This window comes from Antechinus flavipes, chromosome 4 (assembly GCF_016432865.1).
Source record: "Antechinus flavipes isolate AdamAnt ecotype Samford, QLD, Australia chromosome 4, AdamAnt_v2, whole genome shotgun sequence".
Classification (NCBI taxonomy): domain Eukaryota; kingdom Metazoa; phylum Chordata; class Mammalia; order Dasyuromorphia; family Dasyuridae; genus Antechinus; species Antechinus flavipes.
Genome location: NC_067401.1, coordinates 382,635,155 through 382,658,653, shown reverse-complemented (window position 1 = coordinate 382,658,653; position 23,499 = coordinate 382,635,155). Strand labels below are relative to the sequence as shown.

Below are 23,499 nucleotides of genomic sequence, written 5' to 3'. Positions count from 1 at the left end.
TTACCAGGTTGGTTACCAGATGATGGATATTTTTACTCAGAGAAACTCCTAAAAATTGGCTACAAAGGCATGAAAAGGTCATATATTAATGGAAGAATTATTCATCTGAATATAATCATGGACGCTTGAAATATTCAAGTGGATACTGATTATAATGAAAATAGTAACTCCTTGTGGCATGTATGACTTTTGGAGGGTGGTTTAAACTCTCTGGGGATTTAAACTCAGAAGTGAAGCAGAGAAAGCATCATCTGTGCTGACTTCCAGGCAGGCAAATAAAAGCTGGAGTGGGTGGCCATGCTCAAATCTGATTCCAGGTTCACCTTCTCTTTGCTCACTCAGCAACTCTGTGGAATGGGTTGAAAGAAGGACCAGATATCAAAACCATTGGTATTGGCTAAAAAAATAGACTAGTTGACCAGTGGAATAGGTGAAGTTCACAGGACAAAATAGACAATAATTATAGCAATCTGGTGTTGGACAAACCCAAAGACCCCAACTTTTGGGATAAGAATTCACTAATTGACAAAAACTACTGGGAAAATTGGAAATTAGTATGGCAAAAACTAGGTATTGACCCAGACCTAACACCGTATACCAAGATAAGGTTGAAATGATTTAGCCATAAAGAGTGATATTATAAGCAAAGTAGAAGATCATAGGGTAGTTTATCTCTCAGATCTGTGGAGAAGGAAGTAATTTGTGACCAAAGAAGAACTGTAGCTCATTATTGAACACCAAATAAATAATTTTGATTTTTTAAGTTAAAAAGTTTTTGTACAAACAAAACTAATACAGACAAGTTTAGAAGGAAAGCAATAAATTGGAAAAATATTTTTACATTTAAGGATTCTGATAAAGGCTTCATTTCTAAAATATATGTAGAAATGACTCAAATTTATAAAAATTCAAGCCATTCTCCAATTAATAAATGGTCAAAGGGACAATTTCCAGGTGAAGAAATTAAAACCATTTCTAGCCACATGAAAAGGTGCTCCAAATCACTATTGATCAGAAAAATGCAAATTAAGACAACTCTGAGATATCACTACACACCTGTCAGATTGGCTAAAATGACAAGAAAAGATAATGTTGGAGGGGATATTAGAAAAGTGGGACACTGATACATTGTTGGTGGGACTATGAACCATTCAGGAGAGCAATTTGGAACTATGTCCAAAGGGCTATCAAACTGTGCATACCCTTTGATCCAGCCATGTTACTACTGGGCTTATATCCCAAAGAGATTTTTTTTTTAAATAACTTTTTATTGATAGAACCCATGCCAGGGTAATTTTTTTTTTACAGCATTATCCCTTGCATTCACTTCTGTTCCGATTTTTCCCCTCCCTCCCTCCACCCCCTCCCCTAGATGGCAAGCAGTCCTTTACATGTTGAATAGTATATCCTAGATACAATATATGTGTGCAGAACCAAACAGTTTTCTTGTTGCACAGGGAGAATTGAATTCAGAAGGTAGAAATAACCCGGGAAGAAAAACAAAAATGCAAGCAGTTTACATTCATTTCCCAGTGTTCTTTCTCTGGGTGTAGCTGCTTCTGTCCATCTTTGATCTGAATTAACTCTCCCCAAAGAGATTTTTAAAAGGGAAAAGGACCCACATGTGCAAAAATGTTTATGGCAGCCCTCTTTGTAGTGGCAAAAAACTGGAACCTGAATAGATGCCCATCAATTGGAGAATGGCTGAATAAATTATGGTATATGAATGTGATGGAATATTATTATTCAGGAAGATTTCAGAGAGGCCTGGAGACATTTCAGTGAACTGATGCAAAGTAAAATGAGCAGAACTAGGAGATCATTATGTATGGGTACAACAATACTATACAATGATCAGTTCTGATGGACATGGCTCTTCAAGAATGAGTTGATTCAAACCAGTTCCAATTGTTCAGTAATGAAGAGAGCCATCTACACCCAGAGAGAGGCTTGTGGAAGCTGAGGGTGGAACACAACATAGCATTTTCTTGCTTTTCTGTTGATGTTTACTTGTATTTTGTTTTCCTTCTCAGGTTTTTTTTTTTTTTCTTTCTAGATCCGATTTTTCTTGTGCAGCAAGATAACTGTATAACTATGTATGCATATATTGGATTTAACAGATATTTCAACATATTTAACATGTATTGAACTACCTGCCATGTAGGGGAGAAAGTGGGGGGAAGGAGGGAAAAATTTGGAATAAAAAGTTTTCAAGAGTCAATGTTGAAAAATTACCCAGGCATATGTTTTTAACTAAAAAGCTTCAATTAAAAAAAAAGATTTAAGATGATCCATTCTGATGGATGTGGCTCTTTCCAACAATGAGATAATTGATGCCAGTTTCAATGGTCTTGTAATCAAGAGAGCCATATATATTCAGAGAGAGGACTGTGGGAACTGAATGTGGATCACAACATAGCATTCTCACCCTTTTTATTATTGTTTTGCTTACATTTTGTTTTCTTTCTCATTTTCCCCCCTTTGATCTGATTTTTCTTGTGCAGCACACAGTATAAATGTGCAACACAAATATGTATGCATATATTGGATTTAATATAAATTTTAACATGTTTAACATATATTAGATTACTTACCATCTAGGGGAAGGGGTGGGGGAAAGGAGGGAAAATTTGGAACACAAGGTTTTGTGAGGGTCAATGTTAAAAAATTATCCATATATATGTTTTGAAAATAAAAAAAACTTAAATTATTTTTTTTTTAAAAGAAAGAAGGACCAGAAGCGCTTAGACCTCACATCCCTCCTACATATCTCTCTGTATTTCATTCCTCCAGGGCACGGAACCCGGTTTCTCTGTTGTCAAAAGAAGAGTTTTCGAGGTGTTCCTTGCTCCTTCTTTGCCATTCACATCACGGCAGCCCTGGTGCTATTCATGACTGATGGAATCATGGTGAGCAGGCTCAGAAGGGACAGGGTCTGGGCAGCCAAAATCAGAAATCAAGAATTAGTCACTGAGGGGAGGACACCATATCAAGATCTTCAAGGATAAATGTACTCTAGGTGCTCTCTCTCTTTTGGCTCCCAGAGAGCTTTATGTCAAGTAATAGGCCACAGGCGAGAAGATGGCTAGAAAAAAGACAGCCATTTTCCAATATGATGTCACTAAATGTGAACAGAGAGAGATAGAGCATAAGGAAGATTCTGGGAACATGGCAGAATAGGTTAGAATTTCCAGGCTTGGGGAGAAACCCTTGAAGAATCTAGTAGCCTGAGTATTGGGAATGATGATGAAGGTGATGATGATTAAGTATTGGGGAGGATGATGGTGTGAAGAAGGAGGAGGAGGACAACTGAGTATGAGGGATGAGATGACGACAATGAATGAGAATTGGGGAGGATAATGATGATGACTGAGAATTGGGGAGGAGGAGGATGATAGGGGTGTCTGTGAGGATGATAATAAACAATGTGGTACAGTAGAGAGCCACCCATGGGGCCAGAAAGATCTGGATTCAGGTTCTGCTCTGCCACATACTCTTTATGTGACTCTGGGCAAGATAATTTAAACCTTTGGCCTTCCAGGAAATTCTCAAAGATTATAAATTGCTGTTATCTCACCCCCCCCAAAAAAATCAATCTTGCCATTTTTCAAATTTTTTTTGTTACTATTAATGGTATCACCATCCTCCCTTTCACTCAGACCCATAAGTAGAGGGAGCTGTTTCCCCAGCAGGCTCCTACACCAATGAAATCACGGTTCTTTCCCAATGACAGCTCACACTTAAATGCTTTAAAGTTTACAGAGTGATTTACAAAGATGACTTATTTGATCCTGATCATCAGGTAGATGCTTCCTATTTTACAGATGAGGAAACGTGAGGCTCCTGGCATGGGGAGTCAGTCACACAAGATAGCTGTCTCACTCGGTTCGCACTGCTTTCTCCACAGGGTGAATATTCTGCCTTTGTGTACACCTATGCGGTAGATGATCCACTCTTCATAGGACATAAGGTGGCCGGCTACCTTCCCAGCATCTTCTGGGGCTTTGTCACCTTAGGCCGGCTCATCTCCATCCCCATCTCTTCCCGAATGAGCCCAGCCACCATGGTCTTCATCAACTTGGTACGTTCACAATACTGTAATTCAAATCAGAGGGCAGGTAATGGCCTCTTCCCTCCTTCCCTCCCCAACCCCCCAAAACCCCACCGCATGCACACACATTTGTAATTCTTCAGCAATGTCGGAATAGACTGTGGGGGTAGATAGTGAACGCTGGAGTGGAGAAGAGAAAAGTAAAGAAAAAGGTGGCAGCGATGAGAACCAAGGAAAGTCCTTTCATTTCTCTTTCCTCAATTCCTAAAATTACATCATTGCAATAAACTCTCTCCCAGCTCCAAAGCTCCCTGAACAACACTGGATCTGAAGTCAAGACCTCAGTTTGAAATAGTCCTGTTACCTATTGATTGAATGGGCAGATCTCTCGCCTCTCAGTGGGTCTCAGTAAAAATTGCGGGGCTTTAAGGCTCTCTTTCAGCTCTAAATCCCGTGAGCTATGACTCCATGAGAAGTATGTGTGCAAAACAGGGATGGAATTCACACCGGCTTGCATAGGACAGTTTACAGCTTTATGAACCCAATGCTCATATCCTGCCAGGAAAGGAAGGGGATGCATCCCCTCTTCTCACACATTTGAGTGTCACATGTGAAACTCACAAAAATCCACATTACAGGTTGTTCTCTATCTCTCTCCATCTCTGTCTCTATCTCTCTATCTCTGTCTCTCTCTCTCTGTCTCTGTCTGTGTGTCTCTGTCTGTCTTTATGTCTCTCTGTCTCTCTCTGTTTCTGTCTCTCTCTCTCTGTCTCTCTCTCCCCCTTTCTCTCTGTCTTTATCTCCCTCCCCCCGCCTCTCTCTCTCTTTCTCTCTGTCTTTATCTCTGTCTCTCAGTCTCTTTCTCCCTCCATCTTTCTCAGTTTCACTGTATGTGTCTCTTTCTCTCCATCTCTCTCTTTCTCCATCTCTGTCTCTGTCTCGCCCCCCTCCCCCACCTCCCCTCTCTCTGTCTCTGTCTCTCCTCTTCCAGAATAAACAGACAGACTCTGAAAAATGTAAAGGACCTAGGCTTAGGCTAGGATCCAGGTAACCTGGGTCCACTGCTCCCTTTGCCACTGATTGGATAATTAACTCTCCATTCTGACCCTCCACTTATCTCCTCATTTCTACATAGAAATGATGTCTGTCCTTCCCCTGAACTATCACTCATCCTGCTCCCCAGTCTGCTACATGTGCATTTCATATGACTATGGAAGGGGAAAGGAGCTAATAGACAGAGGAGTGCCTTGATTAAAGAAAGGAAACATAAACACAAAGATTGATCATTCCGAATTTTTTTTGTTTAAATAGTGTGACTTGTGCCACAAGATGCCTTAGTAGTTTTTAAGGGATTTTTTCACCCTCTTGGCTCATACTCACCCCACCCAAAAGATCTGGGGAGGTTTATGCATGTTACTCTCTCCTGTTAAGATTGACTCTCCATCACAAAGTTCACAGTATTAAAGAGAAAAAATATTTTTAACAAAAAAAAAAAAAATTGAATCAATCAACAAGTATTTAGTTAATTCCAGTCACAAGATTAGATGCTAAGGATACAAAGACAGAAACAAATGTCCCTCTTGCTTATGTTTCAACAGGGAAATTATATATACCTGTAAGTAAATACAAAATAATGTAAAATAAATACAAGGTTATTTGTGGAAGCAAGAGGGCCTAATATGGGGAAGGGGGTGTGAGATGAGTGGGATGGGTGGGGTAAGGGAATCAGAAAAGATCTCATATAGGGAGTAACACCTGAGCTGGGCCTTGAAAGAATCAAGGGATTCCCAAAGGAGATGAGGAATATGTACACTGCCACGGTGGTGGCCAGCATGGGAGCTGGAATGTAATATATATAGAAGAGTAAGAAGACCCTTTTGGCTAGAGAGAAGATGGTATGGAAGGGAGTAATGTAAAATAAGCATGGATTATACAAATAAAAAACAATATAGCAAAGATTAGAAGGAAAGCAAAAAATGAGGGCAAAATAGACTTTTTTTGAATAAAGGTCTCATATCTCAAATACATAGAAAACTCTGTCAAATTTATAAGAATAGGAGTCATTCCCCAATGGCTAAAAAGTCAAAGGATGTGAACAAGCAATTTTTTTTTTTTCTGAGACAATTAGGGGTAAGTGACTTGCCCAGGGTCACACAGCTAGGAAGTGTTAAGTGTCTGAGACCAGATTTGAACAGATTTTCCTGACTTCAGGGCTTCTATCCACTGCACCACCTAGCTGCCCCCACAGGCAACTTTTCAATGAAGAAATCCAAGCTTATTATAGTTAGATTAAAAAAAAAATACTCTAAATAATAATTGATTAGAGAAATGCAGATTAAAACAATTTTGAGATGTACTCTTGTTTATCAGATTGGCTAAAATGATAAAAGAGGAAAACGACAAATGTTGTGAGGATTATGGGAAAAGTGGGAGGCTAATATACTGTTGTTGTTATTGTAAACTGATTCAACCATTTTGGAAATCAATCTGGAATTATGCCCAAAGACTCATAAAACTGTGTATACTCTGATTCAGCAATAACACTATTAGATCTGTTTGTGAAGGTGATCAGAGAAAAATGGAAAAGAACTTATATGTTCTAAAATGTTTATAGCAGCTCTTTTAGTGGTGACAAAGAACTGGAAATTTTGGGGATACCTGAAATGGCTAAACAAGTAGTCTGTGATTGTGATAGAATAAATCTGTACTGTATACTAAGAAATAATGAAATGGTTGGTTTTTAGAAAAACATGAGAAATACTTGCATGAAGTAATGAAGACTAAAATGAGCAAAACCAGAGAACACTGTGTACAGTGACAGCAATATTGTTCAAAGAATAACTGTGAATAATTAAATTATTCTAAATATTCTAAATATTCAAATCAAGTACAAAGGAGATGAAAGAAGATGCTATACACCTATAGAAAAAGCACTGATAAACATACTTCTATTATAGAAGATGAACATACTTTAATTATATATACATATATTAAATATATATATACATATATATGTGTGTATATATATATATATACACACACAGATAGATAGGCAGAAAAACACATAATATGTATCTGGGAGGAATAGCTTGGAATTTAAAATGTAACAAAAATTAATTAAATTAATTTTTTTTAAAAGGAAGAAGCCTGGAAAGATAGGCTAGAACCAGGTTTTAAAGGGCTTTAAACACCTAACAATGAGCAATCACTAGTCCTAAAGCTGTTGATATATCTGCAGAGCTATTTATCCACCTTGCTTCTCCCAGCCCTTTCAGCCTCCTTTGCTGAATCTTCATCCAGGCCAAATCTGCTCAGCATGTGTCCTCCAAGTCCTGATCTTGGGCCCTCTTTTACACCTTCAATTTGTGATTTATCATCTCTCATGATTTCAATGGTTATTTCTAAGCAAAAGATTCTCAGATCAAATCTCCCAGCCCTACTCTCTCTCTCCTGATCTTCAGTCCTGCATCTCTAACTGTATTTTGGCCCTCTTGAGCTGCTGGAAGACCTGATCTCCATCTCAATGTATCCAAAACGGAATCCATTATCTTCTTCCTACAGAAGCCTCGTCCTCTTCCCAACTTTCCCCCTGCTCAGGGGTCCCAGCATCCTCCCAGTTACCAAGCTCAAAACCTCGGGGTTATCCTCAACCATTTTAGTCACTTCATGTATTCGCTCGATTGTCAGATCTTGCCCTCTCTAACTTCCCACTATTTCTTGTGTTTCTCGATCCCCTTCAATCTACCCCAAAACCATCTCCCTCAGAGGCTCTCATTGCCTGACACCCGGATTGCTCTAGTAGCTTCCCTGCCTCACCTCCATCCTCCCCCCAGCTGCCAAAATGATTTTCTTAAAGTGGCCGTGCCATAGCCCTACTTAATAAACCCCAGTACTCCTGGAAGTCGGAAGGAGGACATTAGGGACAGCTTCAAGAGGAGCTTGACCTTGAAGGATGAATAGAATTTCTCCAGGTGGAGTCAGATGGCAAGGGCATTGCAGGCAGAGAGGGCAGCGTGAAGCCAGAGAGGAGAGCAGTGAGTTGGGATACAAGGAGGAAGGAAAGAAGGAAAAAAAGAAAGATTCAGTGTGACAGCTGAGCCCCTGTGGTCCCACTGTGCTCTACTGCAAAAGACAGCAAAACTAGAGTTCAAATCCCATCTCAGACACTTACTAGCTGTGTGATCTTAGGAAAGTCACTTAACCTCTGTCTGACTCATTTTCCTCATTTGTAAAGTGAGGGGCCAGTGGCCTCCAAAATGCCTCCCAGCTCCACATTTTGATCCTCTGGTCTCCCTCAAGAATTCCCAGACTAACAGGAAATTGGCTGATAGAGCTGGAACCCTTAGCTGGAAGATCTCCAAGCTCCTGTCCCAGCTCCTCTCTGCTGCAGCCCCCTCCCCTATCCCAGCCCCCTCCCCTGTCTCAGCCCCCTCCCCTGTCCCGGCCCCCTCCCCTGTCCCGGCCCTCTCTCCGCCGCAGCCCTTGCTCTCAGCTTGCACGGAGAACTTTCCCCCTGCTGCTAGATCTTTCCTCTTCTCTGCTCAGGGACTTTTCTGGAAGTACCCTTTTCCTCCTCCTCTAAGGAAGAACTTCCCATCAGCCCCCTCCGCCCACTGGCCGTATAACGTTGGAAGAAGTTTCGGAGGCGCGCTTTTTTCCCTGAGAAAGCTTGGACTTCCCTCGGGATGGCTTGGCCGGCCCAGGCAGGAGGCTGAGGAATCACCAGCGGGGCTGCCATTAGGCAGGCATCTGGTGCGATGGCGGGAGCCGGCTTTGCCGGCTCAGACCCTGTCTGTGACCCTCTCCCCTCCGCGAGGCGGGGAGCTGGGAGAAACCACCGGGTCTGGGAGCGGAGGGATTCGGCTTCCCGAGGTCACATCTGGTCTCAGGCGCTCCCCCAGACAGAGCCGAGCCTGCCTCCGTGTCCTCCTCTGTAAAACGGGGATGGCGCTCGGCTCCCGGGGCGTGGCGCCGGTCTGGAAAGGGCTCTGCAGACTCCGGCAGGCTCTCCGCTAGTCACTCCCCGTGGGACAGGACTCCCCACCGAGAAAGGAGGGGGCTGGTCTGCGAAGGGCCTGCTCTGGCCTCCGGCCTCCTGCTAGGACGCACGGGCCTGTGCGTGGTCTCTAGGCCATGAGGGAGTGCTCTCTCCTAGGGCGCTCGGGCCGAAGGGATGCGTTTCCAGGGCACGTCCACAAGGTGGCGGAGCGGCCGCACACAGCTCCTCCCCGCCTCCAGGGTGCGTGAGAATTGGCGGGGAGATGGGAGCCTCGGGGTATTCCGGGAGACGCCCTCCCAGACCCAGGAAGCTGGCGGGAGTGTGCCGGACTGCCCAGAGGCTCGCTGGGGGTGGGGAAGGGGGGAGGGGGGGAGTTCCCGCTTCTCTGCCCCGGCCCTGTCTTCCCTCTCCATCTCCTTTCCCCAGGTGGGCGTGGTGAGCACGTTCCTGGTCCTCCTCTTCTTCTACTACAGCGTGATCTTCTTGTTCGTGGGCACCGCCTGCCTGGGCCTGTTCCTCAGCAGCACCTTCCCCAGCATGCTGGCGTACACCGAGGACATCCTGCAGTACAAGGGTGAGCCCCCTCAGTGTCCTGCGGGACCCCCTTCTGTCTCCCGATCCGCCCCTCTGCTCTCCCCCGGCTAGGAAAGGCCCCGACTCTTCTGTCTCCCCCTAAAGCTGGTCCCTCCCTAAAATCCACTTCTCATTCTCCCCGCAAGATCCTGGTCCGGCCCCCACTCCTGAGTGACCCCCCTGCTCATTGGCCTTCGGGCCTTTATCCCCTTCCAACCAATCCAGAGAAGCTTCCTTCTGTAGAAAAAGCACTTGGAGACGTTCTGCCTCGCACGCTTCTGCCCCAAAAGCGCGGGCAATCGGTTTTCCCCCGAGCCTCCGTTTCCATCACTATAACTTCTCAGAAAGTTTGTTGAGACAGGGCCGGGGCTCACTCAAATCCAGTTTACAAACCTTGTGAAATCTTCGGTCCCCTCTGAAAACAAAGGGCGAAAAACTAACCAAGGAGCTGCACCCACGGGCACTGTGGAGCCCAGCTAAGTATTTCTAAGACATCCGCTGCTTTAATCCACTGTTTCCTCGCTGTTAATGAATACATCAAGCCTGAACGCCTCGAGGACCCCCGTGACCCAGCCTTATTTCTCCCCAACACACACTCGTCACTCCAAGCAGCTGGGTCCCCTTATTGCTGATTGTACATAGTAGGCGCTTAATAAGTGTTTGCTGAGTTAATGAACAAATAAGTGAATGTCACAGGTGTATACCAAACTCCCTTCTTTTTTGTCTCTACCTTACTTTATGCTGTGGCCCACAACTAGAATGTCCTTACTCTCCCATCTTTAAACACCCCGTCCCCCAGAAAGGGATCGGCTTCTCCAGAGGACATCTTTACTCTCAGAGTAGAATTGTAAGTTCTAAGTGTTTGGGGGCTATGACATCTTCTCATTGTTTCTTTGATGGGATTCCAACATCTCCTTTGCTGCTCCCCCACAAAATGGCTACAATTTATTTTTACAAGTCAGTTAGGATTAATCGTGTGTTGAAAGTTTCATAGTACCCTTTGAGATAATTGGAGACACGCTGCAGAGTTGCTGAGGCAGTAAAAAAGATTGGGAATTTCTTTGGCAGGAAGAGGGTTAGAGGGAACTACAGGCTAGCTAGGAGAGAGCGGGCCTGGACAGTCAGCAGCAATCAGGTATAATAATGAAGGAAGAAAATCTAGATCACTGAAATCCAAAGATGATCCTAAAACACAATTTTAGCTCATACTTTCCTCTACAAGACCCGAGTGCCCTTGAGTTTTGACTAGGTAGTATGGCCCCTGGAAACAGAAATTGGAAATACATGGCCATATGTTATCAGAAGCCACAAACCAACTCTCTCATTTTATGATGGTAGCAAATGAAACCTAAAGGAGATTAAAGGACTTGTCCAAGGTCACACAAGTGTTAAGTAGCAGAAGCAGGATTTGATCCCTAGAGCTTGCAATCTTTTCTTTATACCACACAGCTTCCCTAGAGATTCAAATCTCAACACTGCCCCTTATGTCCTTTGTGACTTTGAGTAAATCAGTCCTCTTTGGGAACCTCAATTTACTCCTGTGTAAAATGAGATCAAACTAGATTGACACTCAGATCCATTCCAACTTAAAAAAAAAAAAAAATGGGTATTAAGTGACGTGCCTAGCCAGAGTTACACAGCTAGTAGGTCATCTGAGGCCAAATTTGAGCTCACGTCCTCCTGACTGAAGAGCTGGTCCTCTATGCACTTACAGCAATAACATGTTGCCCCCAGGCTCTGATTTATTTTTCTGATAGTATTTTATTTTTCCAAATACATGCAAAGATAGTTTTCAGCATTCACCCTTGAAAAACCTTGTGTTCCAATTTTTCTCCTTCCCACCCCTCCACTTTATCAAAAGAACAAACAATCCAGTAGAGTTAAACATGTGCAATTCTTCTAAACATATTTCCATATCCATCAGGCTGCACAAGAATAATCAGATCAAAAGTAGAAAACCATGAGAAAGAAAAGAAAAGCAAACAAACCACTACCACAATTAAAATGGTAAAAATACTATTTTATGAGTCACATTCAGTCCCCGTAGTTCTCTTTCTGGATGCAGATGGCTCTCTCCAGGTCTTTTGGAATTGGCTTGAATCACCTCATTGTTGAATAGAGCCAAGTCCATCACAGTTGATTATCACATAATCTTGTTGCTGTGTATGATGTTCTCTTGGTTCTGCTCACTTCACTCAACATCAGTTCATATAAGTGTCTCCAGGCCTCTCTGAAATTATCCTCCTGGTAATTTCTTTTAGAACAACAGTATTCCATAACATTAATATACCATAATTTATTCAGCCATTCTCCAATTGATGGGCATCCACTCAGGTTCCGGTTCCTTGTCATTACAAAAAGAGCCGCCACAAACATTTTCACACATGTGGGTCCCTTTCCCTTTTTCAATGATCTCTTTGGGATTCAGGTTCAGTAGAGACACTGCTGGATCTTCTCCAGTTTGATAGCCCTTTGGGCATAGTTTCAAAGGCTCTCCAGAATGGTTGGATCAGTTCACAACTCCAACAACAATGCATCAGTGTCCCAGTTTTTCCATATTCCCTCCAACATTTGTCATTAACTTTTCCTGTCCTCTTAGCTAATCTGAGAAGTGGAAAGGGGTATCTCAGAGTTATTTTAATTTTCATTTCTCTGATCAATAGTGATTTAAAGCATTTTTCATGTGACTAGAAATGGCTTTAATTTCTTTGTCTGAAAATCGTTCAAATCCTTTGACCATTCATCAATTGGGGAATGCCAGATCAAAACTTTATGATGTTCTTCAATTTTTCCTGCTTGCTCCTGGTGGGAGGAGAGATTGCTGTAGAATTGTTATCATATTGTGACTGGGAAGTGCCCAACCCTCACATTTCACAGATGAAGAAGCTGAGACCAGAGAGATTATGAAGTGACAGAGACAATGAGTGGCAGAGTCAGCACTGAAAGTCATCTCATCCTTTTTAATGAACCTCAAAATGTCTGAAGCAGGATTTGAACCCAAATCTTTCTGATTCCAAGTCCAACACTATCTATTATATCAAATTACAGCCAACATACTTGAAATGTATGTATTTAGAACTGCGAGGCGATGTAAGTGACAGGCAAATAGAGTCTATGTCTCAAATGAAAGGTGTAGATTAGAAGGCCAATGGGAACTCTAAGAAGGGAGAGACAGCAGCTAGAGTAGAAGAGGGACCTGAGAGGGGCCTTGAACAGTGGGGAAGTCAGACAGAGTAAGAGAAAGGCCATTCCAGGCAAGGGAAACAAGAATTCAGCTTCATCCTAAACCCATTAGTTGTTAAGTATCAGAGGAAATGCAACAATAAATAAAGCCTCAGTTTCCTCATCTGTAAAATGAGCTGGAGAAGGAAATGGCAGATTGGTCCGGTGTTTCTGCCAAGAAAACCTCAAATGGCGTCACCAAGAGCCAAGTACGAGTGAAACAACTGAACGACATCAATTAATTAGCTTCTCAGTGCGCCAGGAGACCTGCTAACAAAATAATTGTTGATCTGCTTCTACACCCTGTGCTCCCTGCACTGATGTTTTCATCACATGTGGGGCCTAAGAAATAACAATAGTAACTTGCATCACACTTGTGCCCATACCTGTTATCCCTCTTATTAGCTAATAATAATAATTAACACTTATATAACACTTACCATGTGCCTGGAACTGTGTTACATGATTTACAATTATTATCTATCTCATTTGATCCTCACAAGAACTCTAAGAGGCAGGTGTTATTATTATGTCCATTTTACAAATGAGAAAACTGAGTTTAAGGGATATATGTTAAATTATGCAAAAACACCTTGAAAACTTTAAAACAGGAGCAGCTAGATGGTGCAGTGGGTAGAGCACCAGCCCTGAAGTCAGGAGGACCTGAGTTCAAATGTGACCTCAGACACTTAACACTTGCTAGCTGTGTGACCCTGGGCACTTGCCCCAATAGCCATAGCAAAGAAAAAACAACTTTAAAACACTACATAAATGCTAATTAATATGATAGATGAAGAAGTCGAAATCCCTAAAAGTTAAATTACTCACACATAGTGACTCCTGCTCAGGGTCACACAGCTAGAAAGTATCTGAGGTCACATTGTTCTTGACTCGAGGTCTGGCACTCCATTTACTTCCCCACGTAGCTTCTTTATTTTCAGATGTTTTCTCCAACATCCAGCAAATAGTACCTTGCTTAGAATATATTTAACAATTGAGAAGTGAATTGAGACATGATATTTAAAAAGATAAATGTTACCAGATTGTGGAGAGCCTTGAAGTCAAGTTAAGGCATCTGGACACTTTTATAAGCCATGTTTTGAGTTGGGAATAACATGAAGAACACAATATAAAAGTATGGTCAAGGGAACAGGGATCCTGAGATCCCTATCTCATCCTACGCTGACCACTGACTTACTCCTACATGCCGCTCCCAGGAGGCTCAGATGGTGCAGGGCTAGAAGACAGATGCAGGTGCTTCCCTTGCGCAGAGAGAGCCCCTCCCACCTCTCCCTGTCATGGGGCAATAGGAAAGGGGAATGAGAACATCCCTGCTAGATGCTCAGGCAGTGGGTAGAAGGGCAGTCAGAAGCTAGCCAGGGCGCTAAGAGTGTGGAAAGGTGAAGAAGAAATAAGGTTCTGTTTTCAGTCCAGCTGCTTCATCTAAGCACGCTGGACAGACAGATGGACTCGATGACCCACCTGAGTATGGGACTCTGAGCACTGGAGAGCAAATGGGCACCTCCCTCAGTTTGTTTGGAAATTAAATGAGATAATCTATGTAAAACATGTCGCAAACCTTAAAACACAATATAAATGCTAACTGATGGATGAAGAAGCTGAGACCCTCACCCCCAGCCAAAGCAGAGGTGCTTGGAACTCCTAGCATGGCGGTTTTGCCTTGTGTCTCCTTCCCCTGTCTGGATAGTGGGGTGGGATGTGAGGGGGGCAGGCTCTGTAGCCCACACCAGGGCAACCTCAGAGAAAGCCCTCTTCTGTAGCCCTCGCTCATTGGGCTTCTTAAACTTTCTCCATTTGTAGCTCCGAGTCCATAGGTACATAAATAGGTACACAAATCAAACACTTACTGATAATCCTCATAATCTTGCAACCCCACATTCAACAATGAGACCCTATATGGATTCACAAGCCACAGATTGAGAAGGTTTGCAGCGAACATGGCAGAACCTAATGTCCAGTGATGTGTACATCAAGCAATCTAACAATTACCAAATGCTTTTTTTCTTCTTCCTTCCCGTGCCAGGCTGCGCAACCACGATGCTGGTAACGGGGGCAGGAATCGGTGAGATGACACTTCAGCTGCTCATTGGCTCGGTATGTGATTGGGGGCAAGGAATGAGGAGAGAGGGTGTCTGGGCAATGAACCTCAGGAAGGGGTGTGGGTAGAGGGGCCCAGGTTTCCAATCCTGACTCTTTCACTTAGTTGCTGGATGTTATTATTTTTTGGAGGGGGTGAGGGTCTCAACTTCATCTATCATATCAGTTAGCATTTATATCGTGTTTTAAGGTTTGCGATATGTTTTACATAGATTATCTCATTTAATTTCCAAACAAACTTTGAGGTAAGTGCCCCTTTGATCTCCAGTGCTCAGGGTCCCACACTCAGGTCGGTCAAATCTATCTGTCTGTCCGCAGCCAGTCACCTCCCCACAATTTCCCAATGCACCTCCAGCCCCAGTGCCCACCTATCTGTGCAAAGGCAGTTGTGGGGGTTGAACCTCGTATGGCAGGAGACCTAAGTGAAAGGAAAACCACAGGCAAGACCCGGCAGCGTGGAATGCTTTCTCCCCCACTGTTAAAACCGCCCTCTGCAGTTCTTTAAATCACTCCTTGCCAAGCTCTTAGGCCCCTCTCCAGAGGGACACAGGCTTCCTGATTCAGCTCCTGTTCAGATATCAATCAACAGCTGACTCCAGTTCCTTTCAAATGAACTCTAACCCCACTTACCTGTCAATCAAGGATGAGGGTGAGGGGACCTCCCCTCCTCTTTCCCGGACCAGTCTGGGGGGCAGCTCTCAGACATGCCAAACACAATGTGGTTCGAGTGAGGGGTGGCGGGTAGTGCAGTGGGGTATGGCCGGCGCATCACTTACTGAACATGCAGTTTGGACCAAGGAAAAGAGAACAGGACCCTGGAGTCACAAGTCTGGGAGCTGATGTTTCCTAGTCAGGACCTGAGGGCAAATCAGTGAACCTGAGACTCCATCCAAAAAATAAAAAGAATGAAGAATAAGACTTGGACTGTATAGAATAAACCCTGCTTCACATAAACCTTAGAGTAGAATATGAGTGGATCCAACATTTAACTAGACAAGAAAAATTCAAGGTAATTAAGTGGTGTGATACAGAGAGCAGTGGACCTGGAGTCAGAAAGAGCCACATTCAAATCCTGCTCCAAACACTTATGAGCTCAGTAATCCCCTCCATCCCCCCTCCCGAGCAAGTCTCAGCCCCAGTTTTCCCATCTACAACCTAGAGGGCAACTACATAATTGAATGGGTTAAGCACCAGCTCTGGAATCAGGAGGACCTGAGTTCAAGTCCAACTTCAGATAGTAACTAGCTGCATGGCCCTGGACAAATCACTCAACTCTGTCTGCCTCAGTTTCCTCATCTGCAAAATGAGCTGGAGAAGGAAATTATAAACCCCTCAATAGTTCTACAAAAAAAACAAAAACCCTAAACAGGGCCACAGAGAACAGACATGACTCAAATGGGGAGTAAGAAGTATCATGTATCCTATGGGTTATGAGAAAACTCTCTGCACACCAGGAAGTGATGTGGTCAATGTGATTTTTTAATTGCCTGATGGGAATAGTTCTCACGCAATGAGTCAGGACCCAGGCTAACAGGGAGAAGGTACATCAGGAGGTCCCCTGGACCAGCTATATCAGGACTTTTGTCTTCTCTGGGCTTACCTCTAAAACTTACTTACCTCTAAAAGCAGGGCAATGTTCTCTGCCAGCCCCTACTGCTTCTGGTAATGAGCCCGAACTTGACTGAAAATTTCATCAAAGGCTCAAGAAAGCTGTTTCTTCCCACGCAGCTTCAGGGCTATGTTTAAATGGCTCTTGTGTCTGTGTGTTTTCCCATTGGCAGATTATCCAAGTGCTGGGCAAATACAGCTTCCTGGTCTGTGGCGTGATCTTTGGCTGCCTGGCTTTTACCTTCTACATCATGCTCCTGTTTTTCCACAGGATATACTCCAGGCCCTCATCAGGTAAGGGAAGGATCTATTTTTCTACAAGAGGAGGAAAGCAGAACAGGAGGGCAGCAGGGCTCTTAGCACACCATAGCTAGTGCCCTGTTCCAAGCAAAATGCAAGGAAGTGTTTATTTTTCTGCTGCTTCCTTTCCCCTTTTCCTGACTTACCATGCAATTGTCGGTGTTCAGGGTAAGCAAGGCCAGGTTAGGTTAATGCATGCTTTCTTAGCTAAAAAAAAAAAAAAGTTGGGGGGGGGACCATTGATTGTGAATTTAGCTCCAGGAACCCCACCCTGATAGAGAAATGACTGGCCAAGAAGCTGTCCACAGCCTGCCCAGGGTACCAAAAGCTGGTTCCCACCTCTGTTGGTTGGAATTCAGCCCAGGGGCCTACTTGGCTGTCTCTGTGCCGGCAGGGACTTGACTCTTATCCAGATCTTGTTTTCATAAAGAAATCTTCTATGCCAAGTTTTAGAGAAAAGCTCCTTCAGGGCAGGAGAGCCTCTCAAGAATAGCCTCCATCTCTGGGTCCCCAGGCAGGGGGAGTCCCCAGAGCTAATTTTTTCAACTCTGTACCCTCACATGATCTTTGACAGAGTTCTCAAAACGTCCCCCCTTCCACGCCAACCTCAAGGTGGAGAGTTGTAGCCTGTTCTTGGGAGATGACACAAAATTCCTTCTTTCTATAATTCAGTTCAATCCATCAAACATTTACAAATCGGGTACCTTGTGCAAAGCATTGTGGGTGAATCAGAAAGACCTGGATTTGAATCCTGCCTCGTTAGCTATGTGATCCTGGCACTGAGTTTCATTTGTTTCCTCATCTGCAAAATGAGGGAGGTACCAGGTGGGATTCAACTAGGTGACATCTGTGGAAAAACATGTATACTAATAATGGTGGAACTGTGAACTGGTGTTCTGGTGAACTATTCTGGAAAGCAGTATCACAACGAGGTCTATATCCTAGGGAGATCAAAGAAGGAAAGAGTCTATATGTGCAAAAAATATTTACAGCAGTTCTTTTTGTGGTAGCAAAAAAAATGGAAACTGAGGGGTTCCCCATCCACTAGGGAATGGCAGGATAAGTTATAGTATGATGATTATGATGGAATGTTATTGTGCATTTTGAAATGATAAAGGGGATCATTTCAGAAAAAGCTGGGAGGATCTGTATACCCTAATGCAAAGTGAATAGAATCAGTACAATTTACACAGTAACAACAACAGTGCAAAAAAAAAAAAAAAAAAAAAATCAACTGTGGAAGACTTAGTAACTCTAATCAACACTATGACTAACCACAACTCCAAGAAGGATAGAAAATTAATGGACTTGAGTGCAAACTGAAGAATATTTCCTTCTATTTCTTTCTTTTTCTTTTTTTTTTGGGGGGAGGGGTGGAGAGGTAGACATGAATAATGCAGAAATTTGTTTTGCACAACTACACATACTTATAAGGAGTTCTACTATTCTTGTCTTCTCAATGGAAGAAGGGAGAGAATTTGGAACTGAAAATAAAATAAACCTGAACTTTCAAAAAAAAAAAAAATGAGCCTTGATAGGGAAGAAAAGCAAAAAAATTACTGAGAGAATTCCCCCCAAATTGCTCACTAAATTATCTACTGACTAGAAATCTGACTGTGTAAAATGATCTGTTTTTTCCCTTTGTAGTCTTGACCTTGGACAAACCACCAGGGACAGAAAGCCCTGAAGTCTACCAGCAGTAAAAATCAGGTGAAGAAGACAAAAGGAGATCCCTCTCCCAGAAGCACAACACAGACCCCCCCCCAGCCTTACCTGATAACACTGGAGAGATCTAAACTGTTTAAACTTGCTCCTCTCTACAAGGGAGGGTTCAAAAAGAAATAATTTAGATCAACTCTAGGACAGTGGCTTCTCTTGGGGCAAATCAACAAGAGCTTATTTAGCTATTTCCATTCCCCTTCCTTGCCCGATTTCCTGGTTCATTGCCTATGGTGTCCAGATGGGGAGAAAAGGGATACACCTACACTTACAACTCTGAGGCCTCCTGAACTGAACCCTTAGAGTTTTGGCAGTCAATCTTGGATACAGTCTGAAAGAAAGAAGTAGGGCCAAACTTAAAAGACAATGTTCAGTGAAATCTGACAAATTTAGATAAATGTGATATTTTAAATTAACCTGGATGAGCCTTGGGTTATTTCCTAGTGAACTCTACATCCCAAGAAGAACTACTACGCTTGACTTGGAATTAATCCCAAATGTAGGGGATTCTTGATTTTGATGATCCCCTAAAATTCAGTGATTCATTTCATTGTAAAATTTTGGAAGGAAAGTTGAATCTTAATGGTTCTAGGACATGGACAATGTATGATTAATCTAGGAAAACAGAAGAGTGGGAAAATATTATGTATTCTGTTTTCCTTTACTCTGTGTGGATGTGTGGGTAAGTGTGGTTGAAATATCTACAGAATCAGCAGAAATAGCAGTATGGATTTTTTTAAAACTGTTAGGTTTAGTGCTTTTACCTCTTCTGCTTAGAAAAATCTGTCTCTTCACTATCAAGAAGGAATAATGGCACACTGAAGCAAAGGGAAACACTGGGACTTCCTGGCACTTTTAAAAGCTGTGTACTATACTAAAAGTAGTGACTACAAAGACAAATTATGAAGACTGCATGTAGAGTACCAATAACAATGAGAGAGGTATACCTCTTTATTTTTTTAAAGAAATGAATACCAGTGACTTTATATTAATTTATTTGCATTTTATGGATGCATCAACAGGTATGTGGGTGTGTATCAATACATTTACATCTGTTTATATATGTTTGTATATCTGTATGTATAACATACATATTACATGTATATTTAAACATATGTTTATATGTACATATAGGTACATCTACATACAAACTTTATTAAAACTATAGTGATTATCATTCAACCATCATTCCTAACCAGGTTCACTCAAGTCAACAAGCATTTTTAAAGGGCCTACTACATACCCAGGCATTATGCTAAGCAATAACTACACAAAATTTTAAAAATTAAAACAGTATCTGCTTTCAAGGAGTTTACATTCTGCTGAGAGGGAAAAAAATGTAGATAAGTAAATATAAGGTAATTTGGGGAGGGAAAGGACAGTACTACTAATTGGCAAGGATAGGGGGAAAACCTCTCACTTAGGAGATAGCCCTTGAGCTAATTCTTGAAGGAAACTGGAGGTTTCAAGAGAAAGAAGTGAGGGAGGAGAAAACATTTCAAACATGTGAGACAGCCTAAACAAAGACACTGAAATGGGACATTCCATAGTTTTGTCTGTGACACAACTATTACAGATTGGCCAAACCAAAGAACACGTATTCTACTTGACTACTACTCGTATGCAGGAAATAAGCTAAAAACACAGAACTAACTTTCTGAAAAATGATTGCTTGGGTATAGCATATACCTCTTACCTCAGAGGGCAGTTAAGGACATCCATACTTTAAAAAAAAAAAAAAAAACTGTCCATACAATAAGTCGTAGGCTCCCATATAACTTAATTGTACAATCTAATTGTAGTGAAAAGCTGCCCTTGATCAACAGAAAACAGCTGGACTTTCTCCATTCAATTAAACTGTAGTGTGTTTTTATGCTGTGCTTCAAGGGAGGAATCAGAAGCAAAATAAAAACGGCACTTGACCAAACTGGGAAGCTTGTAATCTATACTTTTACAGATTTATAGCAGAAAGGGACTTGAAGGCATTCAGTTCAGCTTCCTAATTTTGCAGATAAGGAGGCTAACAGCCAGAAAGATGAAGTTGAACTTGACTGGAGTCACACAGCTAGAAAGTGAAAGAGGTGGGATTTAAATCTGGATTGTCTGTCTCTCTTTAAACAGCTAAGGATGTCCTTAAATTGGGGGGAAGGAGGGGAGGAGAAGGCTATTCAAATAGTTTGAGTCTTGGGTGTGTCATCCCATGGCACAGAGTGTGTCTTAATCCTTTCATAAGCTCCCAAACAAAGGCTGACTTTCTTATTGCCACAGGATAGGACTCTCACATTCTATGAAGTCAGATGGTGGGTTTTGGAGGCAGGAAAAATTCTTTTGAGTGAGTAGCTTGACATTCATTTTCTTAAGGGATTAAAGGGGTTCCTTCAGAAAGTTAGTGGAGAACTCCTAGCAGTGTTCCTGGTTTCTGTTTTCCTTCTTCCTTCTAGTATTTAAAATATAACTGCTAGGGAGTCACTGCATCCTGTAGACACTCCCCTGCTCCTTCCTGGATATTCTGGAGGCATCGAATTGGAGATGAGATGTGGTAAGCAGATGTGCTCACAGTAACTCCTGATGATCAATATCATATACTCAAAGCTAACACTACATAGCACTTTAAAGTTTGTAAAACAGTTTATACATTATCTCATCTGATTCACCCAACAACCCTAGGATTGGTGCCATTGTTATCCCTCAATTACAGATAAAACAACTGAGGCTGAGACAAGCCAAAAGCTTTGCCTAGGGTCATACAACAGAGTTTCGAAACTGGATTTGAACCCTCTTCCTGATTCTAAGCCTGATGATCTAGATCTACCCATTGCACCATCTTGCCTGATAGTGGTAAATTCTAGGAATATGTAGAATCATCAAGCTATTTGAAGGGCTATAATGACCTTCTTGGTAATTCCTCTGCTACTCCACTAACATGGTATACTAGAAGCATTTGAGGAATCCTAGAGTCCTGGAATTAGAGAATGATAAGACTGTGATTTAAATCCTGCTTTTGACACTTAACTGTCTTAATGACTTTGAGCAAATCATTTTCAATTCAATTTAAGAAGAACTTAGTAAGTAGTTCATTTATGTGCCAGACCCCAGAAATACAAAAGAGAAAAGAGTCTGCGCTCAAAGAATTTATATTCTAGTAGGGGAAAAACTATATATATATATGTATGTGATAAATATATGCACAGTAATTTAGAGCACTTCCCATCAGAGTTGGAGGTGGATGGGTCTGGAAAAGCTTCCTGTAGGAGATGGGACCTGAGCTGAACTTTGAAGAAGCTATGGATGCTAAAGAACAAAGGAGCAGCCTCTGCAATGGCATGGAAGTGGTTGCTAGACTACCACGTACAGGGGGTAACAAGTCAGCCGGTTTGGTTGTGTAAGGGGAAGTAATATGCAGTCAATCTGGAAAGATAGGTTGGAACCAGATTGTGAAAGATTTCAAACCAGACATAAAATTTTGTCTTTTATCCTAAAAGAAAAAGTCATTCAACTTCCAAAGGAAGGGAGTGATACAGTCAGACCTGGAGCTTTTAATTTGGCATCTGTATGGAGGACAGACAGGAGAGGGGGAAATGGGGCACTGACACACAACTACAGTAGTAAATAGTAGCTGTGTGAATGTAGTAGGGAAGGTGACAGATATGAGAGATGTTATGGAAGGGAGGGGAAGAGTTGAAAAAGCCTCTAAGACTGCAAATCAACCAAAAAGTTCTTATTAAAAGCTGTCAATGTTACCTTGGTAACTAGAAGGGTAGTGTTGCTCATGACAGAAATTGCCATATTTTGAAGAGTGAGGACATTTTTTTTAGTTGGGGGGAGGAGGTGGTTAAACAAGTTTTGTTTTAGACACTCCAAATTGAAGTGCCTGTGCTTCATACAGGTAGAATGTCTAGTAGGCAGCTGATAAGGCTAGAACAGAGATCACAGGTGAGAGATGGAGATGGACGTATAGATTTGGAAACTATGCATACAGACGATAACTGAACCCACAGTGGTTGATGAGGTCACTAAAAGAACACAGAAGACTCTAGTTTTCTGGATCTGTAAAATGAAGAGGTTGAACTGCATCATGTCTAAGGAGCCATCTAGTTCTATTTTCCTCTAAATGGCAGAAAAAGCACTGGGCTGGGAATCAAGGAACTGGGGTTCTAATCCGGCCTTCCCATTAACTCCTCTGTAAAGCCTATTTACCCCATCTATAAAATAAGAAGAATGGGCTAGATCAGAAGTGTCATATATACTTCATGTGGCCTACAGTAGGCACTCTTAAATGTGGCCTGAACCAAAATAAAATGTGATTAAAAATATTTAACAAAAGATATAAAAATATATAAATACAATTTTTTAGCAACTAAGTCAATATGTAGCCTTCAAGGATCCTTAGGTAATTTATGGGTGTCTTGTTTCTATTTAAGTTTGACCCCATTGGGCTAGATGAAGTCAAGTCCTCTTAAGACCCATTAGTACAAAGAAAAATTCACTCCATTTCAGTTTAATGACAAGGAATTGCCAGTAGTTTCTTATCCTTTCAATGGCACTTTATTTGGTCTCCCTTCAACCACTAGATATAAGTAAAGTGATTTACCATCATCTTCACTGTCTTAATGTTATAATTTCTAGGAATAATCACACATTTAGTTTAGTCCTATATGAATATTTTAAACTACTGATGTTTGCTGCAGCTGATGAGATGCTGCAGGGACAAGCTGGACTAACATTTATTGAATTGGCTTGTTAAAAAAAAAATTTTGTAAACACTAAAGTGCTACACAAATATAAGATTTTAAATTACCCCAAGGCAATATTGACTACATTCTGTTCTTTTGCTTCCTTTAAGAATCATGCCATTAAAATAACCATCTTTGAAATAATTGCATGATCAAAATGGATCATCCAGTTCTGT

The 23,499-nt window shown here is 42.1% G+C and overlaps 1 protein-coding gene across 2 annotated transcripts in view; it reads left to right on the top strand.

The window, feature by feature from the left end:
- Positions 1–20,517, top strand: part of MFSD4A (major facilitator superfamily domain containing 4A) — a 66,661-nt gene extending 46,144 nt beyond the window's left edge. Inside the window, exons 5-10 of one of the 2 annotated variants that reach the window (XM_051998528.1) lie at positions 2,794–2,909; positions 3,908–4,081; positions 9,477–9,624; positions 14,890–14,960; positions 16,745–16,865; positions 18,519–20,517. In XM_051998528.1, coding sequence (XP_051854488.1) covers positions 2,794–2,909; positions 3,908–4,081; positions 9,477–9,624; positions 14,890–14,960; positions 16,745–16,865; positions 18,519–18,574 — 686 coding nt within the window. In that variant the 3' untranslated portion in view covers positions 18,575–20,517. Of the gene's footprint in view, positions 1–2,793; positions 2,910–3,907; positions 4,082–9,476; positions 9,625–10,050; positions 10,317–14,889; positions 14,961–16,744; positions 16,866–18,518 lie in introns of those variants that run through there. The other variant, XM_051998529.1, reaches the window with a different exon arrangement.
- The last annotated feature ends 2,982 nt before the right edge of the window (positions 20,518–23,499 follow it).